Source organism: Paramormyrops kingsleyae, chromosome 16 (genome assembly GCF_048594095.1).
Source record: "Paramormyrops kingsleyae isolate MSU_618 chromosome 16, PKINGS_0.4, whole genome shotgun sequence".
Classification (NCBI taxonomy): Eukaryota; Metazoa; Chordata; class Actinopteri; order Osteoglossiformes; family Mormyridae; genus Paramormyrops; species Paramormyrops kingsleyae.
The window spans coordinates 32100705-32112743 of record NC_132812.1 but is presented as its reverse complement, the minus strand read 5'-3'; the positions used below and the strand labels follow the sequence as shown (position 1 = coordinate 32112743).

Here is a 12039-nt window from a genome sequence, read left to right as displayed (position 1 = left end):
CGTTTAAATACAGACAACAAAGGGTAGGCTTATTACAGTGCCTACTTATAATATGATTTTTTTGGGCTTTCCGTTTCCCCCCAGTTACATACTTAACTAACCTCCCTGCCCCCCCAGTCCCTAGTTTAAACATTCCTCAACTACTCTACAAATACGCCTTCCCAGTACACTGGTTCCCCTCCGGTTCAGATGCAACCCATCCGGCTTGAACAGGTCCCACCTGTTCCAGAAGGTCCTCCAGTGCCCCATAAACCTAAACCCCTCTTTCCTACACCATCCTTTTAGCCACGCATTTAATCTCCTTATCTCAGCTAACTTAGCCTCACTTGCGCGTGGCACGGGGAGTATTTCGGAAAATACCACCATGGACGTTCTGCTTCTAAGCTTATTGGCGACTTCTATAAATTTATCCTGCAGAACAGCCCTTCTACCCTTGCCTATGTCGTTGGTGCCAACATGCACCACGACAACTGGATCCACCCCAGCTGGGGCCAAAAGCTTGTCCACACGATCTGGAAGGTCTCCTACCTGGGCACCAGGCAGGCAAGACACCGTACGGGACCCTCTATCACGCGTGCACACATAACTGTCTACTCCCCTAATAATTGAATCCCCCACTACCACAACCTCCCTCTTTCTGGGGGGAGGGGGCTCCTCAGTGCCCAAGGGCCCACCTGCTTCCCCAGTCCCTTCCGGCTCTAAAGCTGGAAGCACCTGAAACCTGTTAGACACAGACACCTCAGGTGATGCCGCCTCTGTAACGTGTGTACGCCTTTTCCTGCGTCTACGACCTACGGTCACCCAGCTCTCTCGACCTCTCTGCTCTTCATTCTCCCTCCCCCCCGTTAGTGGCGTACACACCGTCTCCCTAAACGGCGTATCAACTAGCTCATCTAACTCACTGTTGCATTGGATGCGAGCCAGTTGCTCCTCAAGGTCGCGAACCTTGACCATGAGTGAGTCCACTAGCTTACATCGCTCGCAGATGAAGTCCGACTGGACACTAACGTCCAGAAGGGCAAACATCTTGCAAACGCAACACTGAGCTGGCCCCATAATTAACTAACTCACTATGACCCCGTACTCCCAGCCCAGTAAATTTATATAGTGTATTTAACTATAAAGATTAATTTGCGTAACAATAAATGCAGTAACGTGCGGAGTACACTAAAATAAGTTATTACTTGTGTTAAAACGGAACTTAATTATTATTTTATTAAAAATTTTAAACCTGATAAACTTACTACTACTTACCAGAAGAACTTCTGCCTGAACCAAGTATGAACTAAAAACAAGGCGAAATCGAAGTTGCTCTTGGGAGGTCGAAAAACCACAAAAACCCCCTCACAGCAGGCTACTGCCGGAGCGGGAAAAAAGTGGAAAATGTCCTCCCGGCCCCGACTGGCGACCGAGCAAAGCTCAGGAGCAACTGTCCTTTTCCGACGCTTGGTAGCGATACCGACGTTAGATGTTGTTAGTTATAATCGCCCCGCGGGTGTTCGTTACGGAGTTTAAACGCGGACAGAAAAACGCCGCGCACGCGACACCCGCAGCTCTCCGTCGGTAATAATCGCGCTGTTGATTAACAGACAGGACAGACAAGCACTCACGCTGACCGAAATAAGAACAATAAATAGAAATAAACAGCCACCCACGTAAACAGGTAAAGCACACAAACACTCAAAACACTCCAAAAAAACAATCCCAAACAATCGCTGCAGCTCAACACCACTCTCTCGCAGCAATCCCAGCAATCCTCGCAGCAATCCCAGCAATCCCTGCGCCTCTATCGAGGTGAAGACAAACACAAATGAGTTACAGCGCCATCTACTGCACTTTGACTTTTCGTTTTCCATTTAGCATTTTCGTTTCCTACTTTTCATTTTCGTTTTCAAGTTCACATCATGCAAATATATGCTAATAAGGCGGGTGGGTCGATGGGCGTGTCTACGACTACAAACCAGTAAGGGTTCAGTCCCAAAAAGGCAGCTGGCAGGAGAAAGTGACGTCACAGGCACCCGTCAAGGCAGGTAGCGGCAGCTGCCACTAAGGAGCTTGGCAGCTGCCAGTTCTTAGTGGCAGCTGCCAGTTCTTAGTGGCAGCTGCCAGTTCTTAGTGGCAGCTGCCAGTTCTGTCCGTCGCTAGTGGCGCTTAACAGTGGCAGGTCCCGTTCGAATACAGTGCCTGCCGGGGTACAGAGACAGCCACCGCCACTCGTGGAAGTAAACCCGAGATGCTGTGCACGGCTACGATAAACTGGAATACGGAAATAAATTGAGGACTTGTTTAATCTTTGTATGACTACGAATTATATTATTGTTGCTGACTCTACATCTCTTTAAGATAGTATTTGAGAAAGCAATGATTGTACTGTCGCTAGTGGCGCTAAACAGTGACAGGAGCCGTTCGGGAACAGTGCCTGCCGGTAGTGGCAGGTCTAGTGGCAGCTCTAGTGGCAGGTGCCGTTCAGATACAGTAGAGAGGTACCTACCCGCCACTCCTGGAAGTAGCTTAAACCAGAGATTCTGTACATCGGCTAAATGATCAAAAGCAATGATTGTGCTGTCGCTAGTGGCGCTAAACAGTGACAGGAGCCGTTCGGGAACAGTGCCTGCCGGTAGTGGCAGGTCTAGTGGCAGGTGCCGTTCAGATACAGCAGAGAGGCACCTACCCGCCACTCCTGGAAGTAGCTTAAACCAGAGATTCTGTACATCGGCTAAATGATCAACTGCAATAGTTCGGTAAAGTTGGGACGATATTGGCAGATTCGAACTTCGCGGCTCAATAAATCTTAAACAAAACGTTCTTACAACACAATATACGGGTCTATTTAACAGTGGTAAGGTAGACAATGAGCTACAACTGGATTTTCGTCCAAACAATATGTATTTACAGAAATACGGATAACATTGCTCCCTATGAGCAGTCCGCTGTCTGAGGAGAGCTTAGGTACCGTCTACAAAGTGCAAATCGACAAAGATTACAAAGATTAAACAAGTCCTCAATTTATTTCCGTATTCCAGTTTATCGTAGCCGTGCACAGCATCTCGGGTTTACTTCCACGAGCGGCGGTGGCTGTCTCTGTACCCCGGCAGGCACTGTATTCGAACGGGACCTGCCACTGTTAAGCGCCACTAGCGACGGACAGAAGTGGCAGCTGCCACTAAGAACTGGCAGCTGCCAAGCTCCTTAGTGGCAGCTGCCGCTACCTGCCTTGACGGGTGCCTGTGACGGAGTGGCAGCTGCCGCTACCTGCCTTGACGGGTGCCTGTAACGGAGTGGCAGCTGCCGCTAAGAAGTGGCAGCTGCCGCTACCTGCCTTGACGGGTGCCTGTGACGTCACTTTCTCCTGCCAGCTGCCTTTTTGGGACTGAACCCTTACTGGTTTGTAGTCGTAGACACGCCCATCGACCCACCCGCCTTATTAGCATATATTTGCATGATGTGAACTTGAAAACGAAAATGAAAAGTAGGAAACGAAAATGCTAAATGGAAAACGAAAAGTCAAAGTGCAGTAGATGGCGCTGTAACTCATTTGTGTTTGTCTTTTCATTTTTACAGCCTCAGTGCTGTTTGTGCTGAAAATGAAAATCCAAACGGGCACTTTGATTTCGGTTTATCCATTTTGAGTTTTCTTTTTAATATTGTCATAGATGTACCGATAAGCCTCAGAAAAGTAAATATGATGAAAAGATTTCATTTTCATTTTCATTTTAGCAGTTAATGTGCATGCTGTGAAGATAAAGCAAATGCAAAGTCGATATTGCTCTTTCTTTTACCGATTAGCGATTTCATTTTAATTATGACACTAAAATACCGCGAGTATATTGAAAATGAAAATGCAAAAGAGATAATGAAAAGACAAAGTGTTCTTTTAATTTTATACTTAATTTTTGCACAAATTACTCGTGCCTGAGTGGAAAATGAAAATGCAAATGGTGTTATTTTGATTTCTTTTTCATTTTTGCAGGATTTTTGCGCACAGACTATGGAAACTAAATGGCAAAGTGGAGATTGTATTTTCTTTTTATCATTTTCATTTTCATTTTATTTTTTGCAGAAAATACCTCCCATATTGTTAAGCATTGGAAGGTTAACAGAACAGGTTTCTTATGTTACTATGTTACAAGTCACAGTTGCATTGTTTTCTGACCTTATCATTAACAATTTCAATGTAATGCCCAGCTTGCAGGGCGCACAGTCCCTGTTCCCTTCAAAATGCGGCAATAAGACTTTAACTCAGAGTAAATAGACTCATACTGCATCCATCGTCATGTTTCGCTGACAGTACAGGAAGTTCTGCTGCTTACTTATAAGGTACTAAAAGGCCAAGACCCTGCATATTTAACTGAACTGATAGAAGTGTACGAGCCTTAGCATTTGGGCCATCTTCAAATTCCACACATAAAATAACGACTTGGCAGTAGAGCTGTCAGCTAGGGGCAGCTAGTCTGCCAGCATTTGTGAGGGATTCAGTCTCAGTCTCACTATTTAAATCGAGATCTATTGCTTTATTCCAACCCGCTGTTTCACTCCACACACCCAGATACCCTGTACCGCTGGCAATCATCAGCTGAGTTCATTCCAAGGATAAACAGACTGCAGACCTGGATGCTGGTCATTAAAGGACTATGTGTTTCATGCTGTGGTCCATGCATCCATCCAATGAGAGGCCTTGCCAGTGCGTATTTATGTAAGTGTTTGCATGATGACCACAGCCCTATTCGCCCTATTAGTGGTACCTCGGATTTCTCCCGGTGACCTAAAGGGATCCAGCTGGGATCACAAGTCGAGGGGTTGGGACCTGTCACATTCAGTCGGCGTGTGACAGAAGCTAGCCTGTAGGCTTAGGTGTACATCAAACGAGAGGAGGCCACTCCACCCATCGAGCTCGCTTGAAGGGAATTTAATCATTTAAAGTTAACAGGATCTTGTCAAATTCTGATTTGAAGGAATCTTGGGTCTTAGCTTGCAGCACCTCTTCAGGCAGACTATTCCATACTCTAATTATACGCTGCGAAAAGAAGTTGTTTCTCAGATCCAAGAGTTTCCAACTGTGTTTCTGCTATATATGGACAGTCAGTTTAATGCATGTGCTATCCAGGGTGCTGGGGCCTGCTGGGGCTGCACTGTAGATGCCTGCAGATGTGTCCGGGATGCAGTGCCTCAGCAGAGGGGCGTCACATCAAAGTTATTCTCAGTCTCACTCATCACTGCTGCCCAGTTTCACATCCCGACCCTTTTGCAGTGCAGATTGCAGGACTTCAAACTGGTGAGTATGTTGGCTGGTCACTGTGTGCAGAGCACGTGACCTTCAAATTAAGGCTCTAATCTGCTTCATCTTGCCAGGCCAGACTGCAGCCACAGCAGGTTTCCTGTCATCAAGGCCCTCTTTGCTGACACCCTTCACTGCCACATCCTTTTCTCTCCCGGATGCCGACCATGTGGATGTTGGCTCTTTCATGTCTTATTTTGTTCCCTTGTTCAGTTATTCTGATGTATCCTCCCAAACTTTATGAGTCCATCCACTGATTTTTAGAAAGTTAAATTGGACCGTCATTCCTGACACTTTATTTCCAAATCCTCCATCTCCTCTGGTATGGACCTGCTCACCCTTCAGAGGACTTTTCTCAAGACATGAACTGAAGCTACTGAAGCTGCTGAGGCTACTCAATAAACACAGGACAGGAGAAACTGCAAACTTTTCACTGCTGCTTTCTGGTGATTAGCTGCGTGTAGTGGAAGAGCATCTCTTCATCTGGCGTCTGTGTTTGTGTGTCAGAACAAAGCAGAAGAAAATCAAGAATTTCTCAGCCCCTGTCTTTCCATCACTTTCTGTCATGCTGTTCAGTTGATTACAGAAGGACACCAACCAGAGCTTATCTCCATTAGGAGCCATATATGAAGCTGGACGTCTTATCTCTCCGTTCCAGAGAGCCATCACTATCCAGGCAAGTACAGCAGCAGCCTCCTTGGTCTGAAATTTCTGGGCAAATTGTAAGAACAGAAAACATGGAAAAAGTGTAAGACAACTAATTTGCAAAAGCAAGTAGGAATTTGACCCAGAACAAATGGAACCTCCCTATAAAAATGAATTTTGATCATTGCCACGCTGGTGTGCAGGCTGTTCTCTGAGCATTTGTGTGTTCTCTGAGTCTCCTCCTCTTTGCATCGTTCCATGGCAGATTAGCTCAGGATTCTGGTATAATTAGCCTAGCAGAAGGGGATTTGCACGTAGACGCCAGCCTCCCTTTCTCTCATGCATCTGCCAGAATGTCTCTGTAAACAGCGACCCGATGAGGCTGTCATCTGCTGAAATCCCCAAAGGCTTCCCTTTGCGACAATGTGACCTTTCCCAGTCTGGCTTCCCACTCTTCTCCCTGGACCAGCCCTGAGCAGCCCAGTTCCATCGCTGTGGATGTGTGTCTGTAGAGCACAGAGCCCCTCATGTCTCTGCAGGCTCCCTACAGGATCCTCTCGAGACTCAGCCAGCTCTTCCGCAGCCTCTCGCTCGGCCTGCTGGACCTTCCAGCCAGCAGCAGTAGTGGGAGAGACACCTGCAGGGTTTTGGATGGTGAGCATAAGTCGTTCCTTTTGGTTTTGTTTTTTTTTTTGCTCCCTGTTTGTGATTATTGTTGGATTGCTGGCACCAGCCTTGAGATAGGAAGGACCATTTTCCAAGAAAATTCATATAAGGATAGTTCAGAGGCAGCCCACGTCTTTGCTCCCTCCCAGTTCCCAGTAGGGAGCAAAAACATGGACCGGCTGTGAGTCCCCAAGGATCGGATTGGGAAACACTGAGATGGTTGAATCATTCTAGTCATTTCATAAGCTGTTTTCCTTATGTTGTTTTTTTCAGTTGAGTGGCTTTATTAAGCACTATTAGCACCCTGTTAAACTCTTGTCCGTGAGTTTCTGTCTTTGTCATTAGACTCCTTTGATTCCCTCTTGAAACAGCAGAAGCACTTTTGAGACTCATCTTGAGTCTCTAGCTGGCGCTTGTGCTCCAAGGAATACAGTGAAATTCAGGGTAGAGGACAGACGCAATGGGGGATAAAAGGACTAACTGCAGTGCAATACAGGAAAACAGCAGTGCTGTAAGAGACAAGACAGTGCAAGACAAAAGTCAGTGCAGTACAGGAAGTGAAACAATAAATATGAAATAAATAGGCGGTGGCATCGAGGAAGGATGTGTAAATAGCCACAGATGCCCTGAGCAAAGGATTCAGGGAAGTTTGTTTTGGAAGAAAGTATTTGCTAAAGCGTAAAAACTATGACTAAGACATTTATGTGGGTGAACGTGTTCTGTAATGCGAGGCAGACACCTGAGGCGGGGCCAGGAAGTACTGCGACTAAGAGACTGAAGAGGGAGGGAGAGGGAGAGGGAGAGGGAGAGGGAGGGAGGAACTGTCAGAGACTCTGAGGCCATGTAAGACACACAGCAGCAGTACTTATGGAGAGTATGGCGCGCAGATGGATAGACTGAAGAGGGAGGGAGAGAGAGAGGGAGAGGGAGAGGGAGGGAGGAACTGTCAGAGACTCTGAGGCCATGTAAGACACAGCAGCAGTACTTATGGAGAGTATGGCGCGCAGATGGATAGACTGAAGGATCACCGGCAGCCCTCAGAGAATGCTGAGGACCATGTCAGGATTTCTGTGGAGGAAATGAGAGCTTACTATCGGCTGTCACAGACACAGTGGCACAGTGAGTGGCCTTCTTTAATCCCTAGGGCCCTTCTCTCAGAAGTCTCCTAGAATTACTAGTATCCTTATTTTATCCTTATCGCAAGATAACAGCATTGTCTTTACTTAGGTACATTTACGAATTGTGTCATCTGCAATACAGAGGATGGAGTAATTTGCAGTTCACTGACAGGTTAACTGAATTTATGGCTAACTTCAGGTTAACTTTAGTATTGGATAAATAGAGTGGCTAAATATTTTCCTGCTCTTGGTTCTGTGTTAGATGGCAAATACAGTTTGGCAGTGCTGTTTAGCAAGAATATGTGTGTGTGGAGATCGGTAGAAGTAGGAGTGGTTCTGAGGCTCTCTTCTAAGGCTTAGTGATGAAAGTAAGGTAACCTGGAGAGTATAAAACAGATGGTATAACAGAAGCTATGGACAGACCATCTGGAGTCTTAAAGTAGGGGCTTCACAATGTGAACCATTGATCTTTCCTGAAAAGAGTCCAGATGTGACTGAGGGTTGACTTACATCAGCCTTTCAGGCAGGGTGTCCTCTGGGGCTGCTTCACAGATTCAGGGCTTTGGAGGTTTTGAAAGAATCAATATGTGGTCATTTAGATCTAAATGGTCTTGGCCATCATCCCTCCCAGGTGCCTGTCTTTGCTCTGAAGAGCCGCTCTATGCACCATCAGCTTCGAATCAGATGTATACAGAACTGACTCTCCTTCATAGTTAGCTCCCTTAAGACCTCTTCTAGAGGATTAATGTTTTGTTTTCTTTTGCCGTCAACCTTCTCGTCAGCAGTTTCTGCTGGAAAAGCAACAGCCTGACCGAAGGAATCTGGCTCAACAGGAAAAATACAAGTCTTTTAGGAAAAATGCAAGATTTTTTTCCTAAGACTGAAATGTTGTATAGCGTAGGCAGTTTAGTGTCCCTTCGTCACTTTGATCGCATCTCAAGCAGCTTGTTTATGTTCTTGCTTTCCCTAAATGTGTATCGTATTATTCCTTTTGTTGTGTGACTCTGGCAAAGCAATGGTCCCGATTTCGTCTTCCTCATGGTCCCGATTTCGTCTTCCTCATGGTCCCGATTTCGTCTTCCTCATTGTCCCGATTTCGTCTTCCTCATGGTCCCGATTTCGTCTTCCTCATGGGTCCCGATTTCGTCTTCCTCATTGTCCCGATTTCGTCTTCCTCATGGGTCCCGATTTCGTCTTCCTCATGGTCCCGATTTCGTCTATCTCATGGGTCCCGATTTCGTCTTCCTCATGGTCCCGATTTCGTCTTCCTCATTGTCCCAATTTCGTCTTCCTCATGGGTCCCGATTTCGTCTTCCTCATTGTCCCGATTTCGTCTTCCTCATGGTCCCGATTTCGTCTTCCTCATGGTCCCGATTTCGTCTTCCTCATCTTGCTTTCTTCTGTATCTTGCTTGTTTCCTCTCTGCCTTTCCTCCCATGATTTTCTGCCCCTCCCCCTGTCCTGTGGGCATCATATATACATCCAAAGGTTGATGTAATACATTTCATGCCAGGGGTCCATGAGCCTCCATTTTAACTGAAGTTTTTGTGGTTTCAACAACCTTTAAGATATAAGTATTGAAAAATTCAGATCTTCTCTGTTACAATATGGTCTGTATGATCCTATAATGTTGCCTCTGTGTGTGTGTTGTTTCTTCCTTTTCAGGCAATGAGAGCCTAATTGTGTACTTTTTAATTGCTTGGGGCATCCTGGACATTGTTCAGTTAGAACTTTGGTGTTATGGATAGGATTGATGAGTAAAAATTATTACTGAGAACGGAGAAGAAGCCCTGCAGTAGCAGGTACTTACCCTTCGGCATCTGTACCATCATGGTACATGTCCACATGTGCAGCAGCGTTCAGAGTGGGTATACGGCAGATATGGTGTCTAGTCAAGGGCAACAGTAAATACAGGAAGCTACCGCACTACCGACAGGAAGTGTTGGCAAACTGTTTATGTAAATAGTAGTATAAGCAAATTCTGTTTTGTAAGTCAATGATAGCTTTCCTTTTATATTTCTTGGTTCAGCAGCATTAGCCTCTTATCTTCTTCATTCATTCATTCATTGCGCTTTTATGCTTGAGTTCGCTCACATAAACAGAACCTCTGGATGTTTGCGGATATAGTGCAGCAGTCCTCTTCCTGGATTCTCCTGGATTACATTTGCAAGTGGACAATTATTTCTGACCGTGCTTTTAAGGCTGTGAAATTGCTTTATTTTCATTTACTGTTTATTCTTGCTGGGAGTGAGTGACTTCAAAGCAGAACATTCAGGAAATAGACAATGGGGCCGTCTCCTGGGATTCATCTCTGCTGAATATGTTATTCCTACCATGACATCACACAGACTTGTTCAGTAGCCCTTAAAGATTGTGCCTCATTACTAACATCCAACCTTCTTCTGCTTGGTGACTAAACTTTAATCAGTTGCCAACTTCCTAGAACAGCCATTGTTTGTCTTTGGCAAACTCACCATTAGGGGTGGAGCCGAACCCGAATACGGTATTCGGAAAGGCACAAATAATGTGTTTTTACGAATACTTATTTCGAACAAATACTTTAAAAAATATTTGTATTCGGGAACAAGAAAAACTTTATATCAAAAAGCTGCGTTTCCTCTTGAGACCGCAGTGCATGCCCGGATGAGTGAGTGAGTGAGTGAGTGAGTTCAGGAGTCGGGGGGGGGGGGGGAAGAGTAAGAGAGGTGACTGACACAGGCTGCTCCACACAGTAACAGAGAAGGCTCGGCTGAGCGAAAAAAGACTTAACTATCACTATTTTTGTTGAATAGATTTTTGTACCTTAACTGGGTTCCGGAGGCAGTTTAGAACTTTCGGGAAGCGGAGTTTGATCGGGAGATTATTCCATTACGCTGCATTATTGACGTCTGCAGTCAGGTGCTCTCATGTTCGCTCTGTTTACGTACTGTAGCTCTGTTAGCTCGGTAATTTAGACAATAGGCTGTTGACAGAGTAACGTTAACGTTTGGTTAAAAAGGTTAAAACAATAGTTGTGTAGTTGTGTCGAATTGTATGCACTTGTAGGAGTTATATGGTACGTTTAAGTTACTCTGTCTACTGCATATCCATAATTATTATAATGGATATAATTAAAGAATACTTACACTATAACGTAAATTAGAAGTGCAACGCAAAAAACTGGATTTTTACGCCTATTTTGAATTTTACTCGAATACAAATACAAATACTTTTCCCCCCTCAACAAATACAAATACAGATACAAATACCGGCTGCTTTGCACACCCCTACTCACCATATTCTTATCTGTTTTGCTAATATTTTAGATAGAAAAAATGTTAAAGAGACGTTTTGGTTTTATGTCACTTGTTATTTCTGGTTGTCACTCTGACTCAGTCTTTCTTGTTACCTATAATTGTAACATATTTTCATTTGTGTGCATTTGTTTGTGATTGATCCAGTGATCAAATAACAAATTATTCGATTATTTAGAAGGTCGTACATGTTTGATGATACAGAATTTAAGGTTAGGAGGGAGAATATGAACTGTGTTCAAAGCATCAGTGCCAAATGAAAGAAACTCCACTAACCATATTTTGCATTGCAGTTTAAATAATAATAGATACTGTATCATGGGCACAATACGAGGGAATTTCCATTCTGCGCATTAATAGCCATTAAAGCTGCATATATACTTTGAAAAAGGAGCCGTTAGGCATCGTTTGTCACCATTTCCAGACAACTTCCATGGTCAGGGAGACTTTACAGATTTACTACCATGGGAAACTACATATGTCCCCGTATTGATGACACTGCGACACAACAGGGCCTGGAAGGACGACAAAAGCTTCAAATGGAGACCTCTGTCACTTTCAGTTCTTTCATGAAACGTCCACCTTATTTTCCCACACATTGTACTAGCTGATGACTGTTGTCTGTCTTGAGAGAACAATGGCACTTACTGCTTAGGATGATTCCGGAAAGGTGATACGATCTCATTCATCGTGTGAAGGTGGGGGCTCCGGTTCCCGCTGACAGAATCGGAACGGGACCAGCTCTCACTCTTGGTCAAACGCAACCATACTGCTTTCTCCACAAACCGCATTTATCTCATCGAACACAGTGTCTGCCACAGCTCAAACCAGGCATCTGCGTGGGGCCCCTGCAGTTTGGGGGCCCCTGCAGTTTGGGGACCCCCTATTTCCAACTAACAGTCACTAGAATAAACATTAAGTAAACACATTCCTTATTGAGAAGATGCTGAAGCAGTATGTTTTGCTACCCAACTGGTGAGCTAGGTTCTGCTGACTTCACTTGCTAGTTATGTATGTAGTTTCTGAAACCGCTGAGGGGTTA

At 45.0% G+C, this 12039-nt stretch overlaps 1 protein-coding gene across 4 annotated transcripts in view; it reads left to right on the top strand.

Moving 5' to 3' along the window:
- Positions 1-12039, top strand: part of LOC111843682 (guanine nucleotide exchange factor DBS-like) — a 67179-nt gene that overhangs the window by 11153 nt on the left and 43987 nt on the right. The window contains exon 2 of one of the 4 annotated variants that reach the window (XM_072700938.1): positions 5852-6574. The exons of 2 other annotated variants lie outside the window; for them this stretch is intronic. In XM_072700938.1, the coding sequence (XP_072557039.1) occupies positions 6448-6574 (127 nt within the window). In that variant the 5' untranslated portion in view covers positions 5852-6447. Of the gene's footprint in view, positions 1-5851; positions 6575-7560; positions 7706-12039 lie in introns of those variants that run through there. One more of the 4 variants, XM_072700939.1, reaches the window with a different exon arrangement.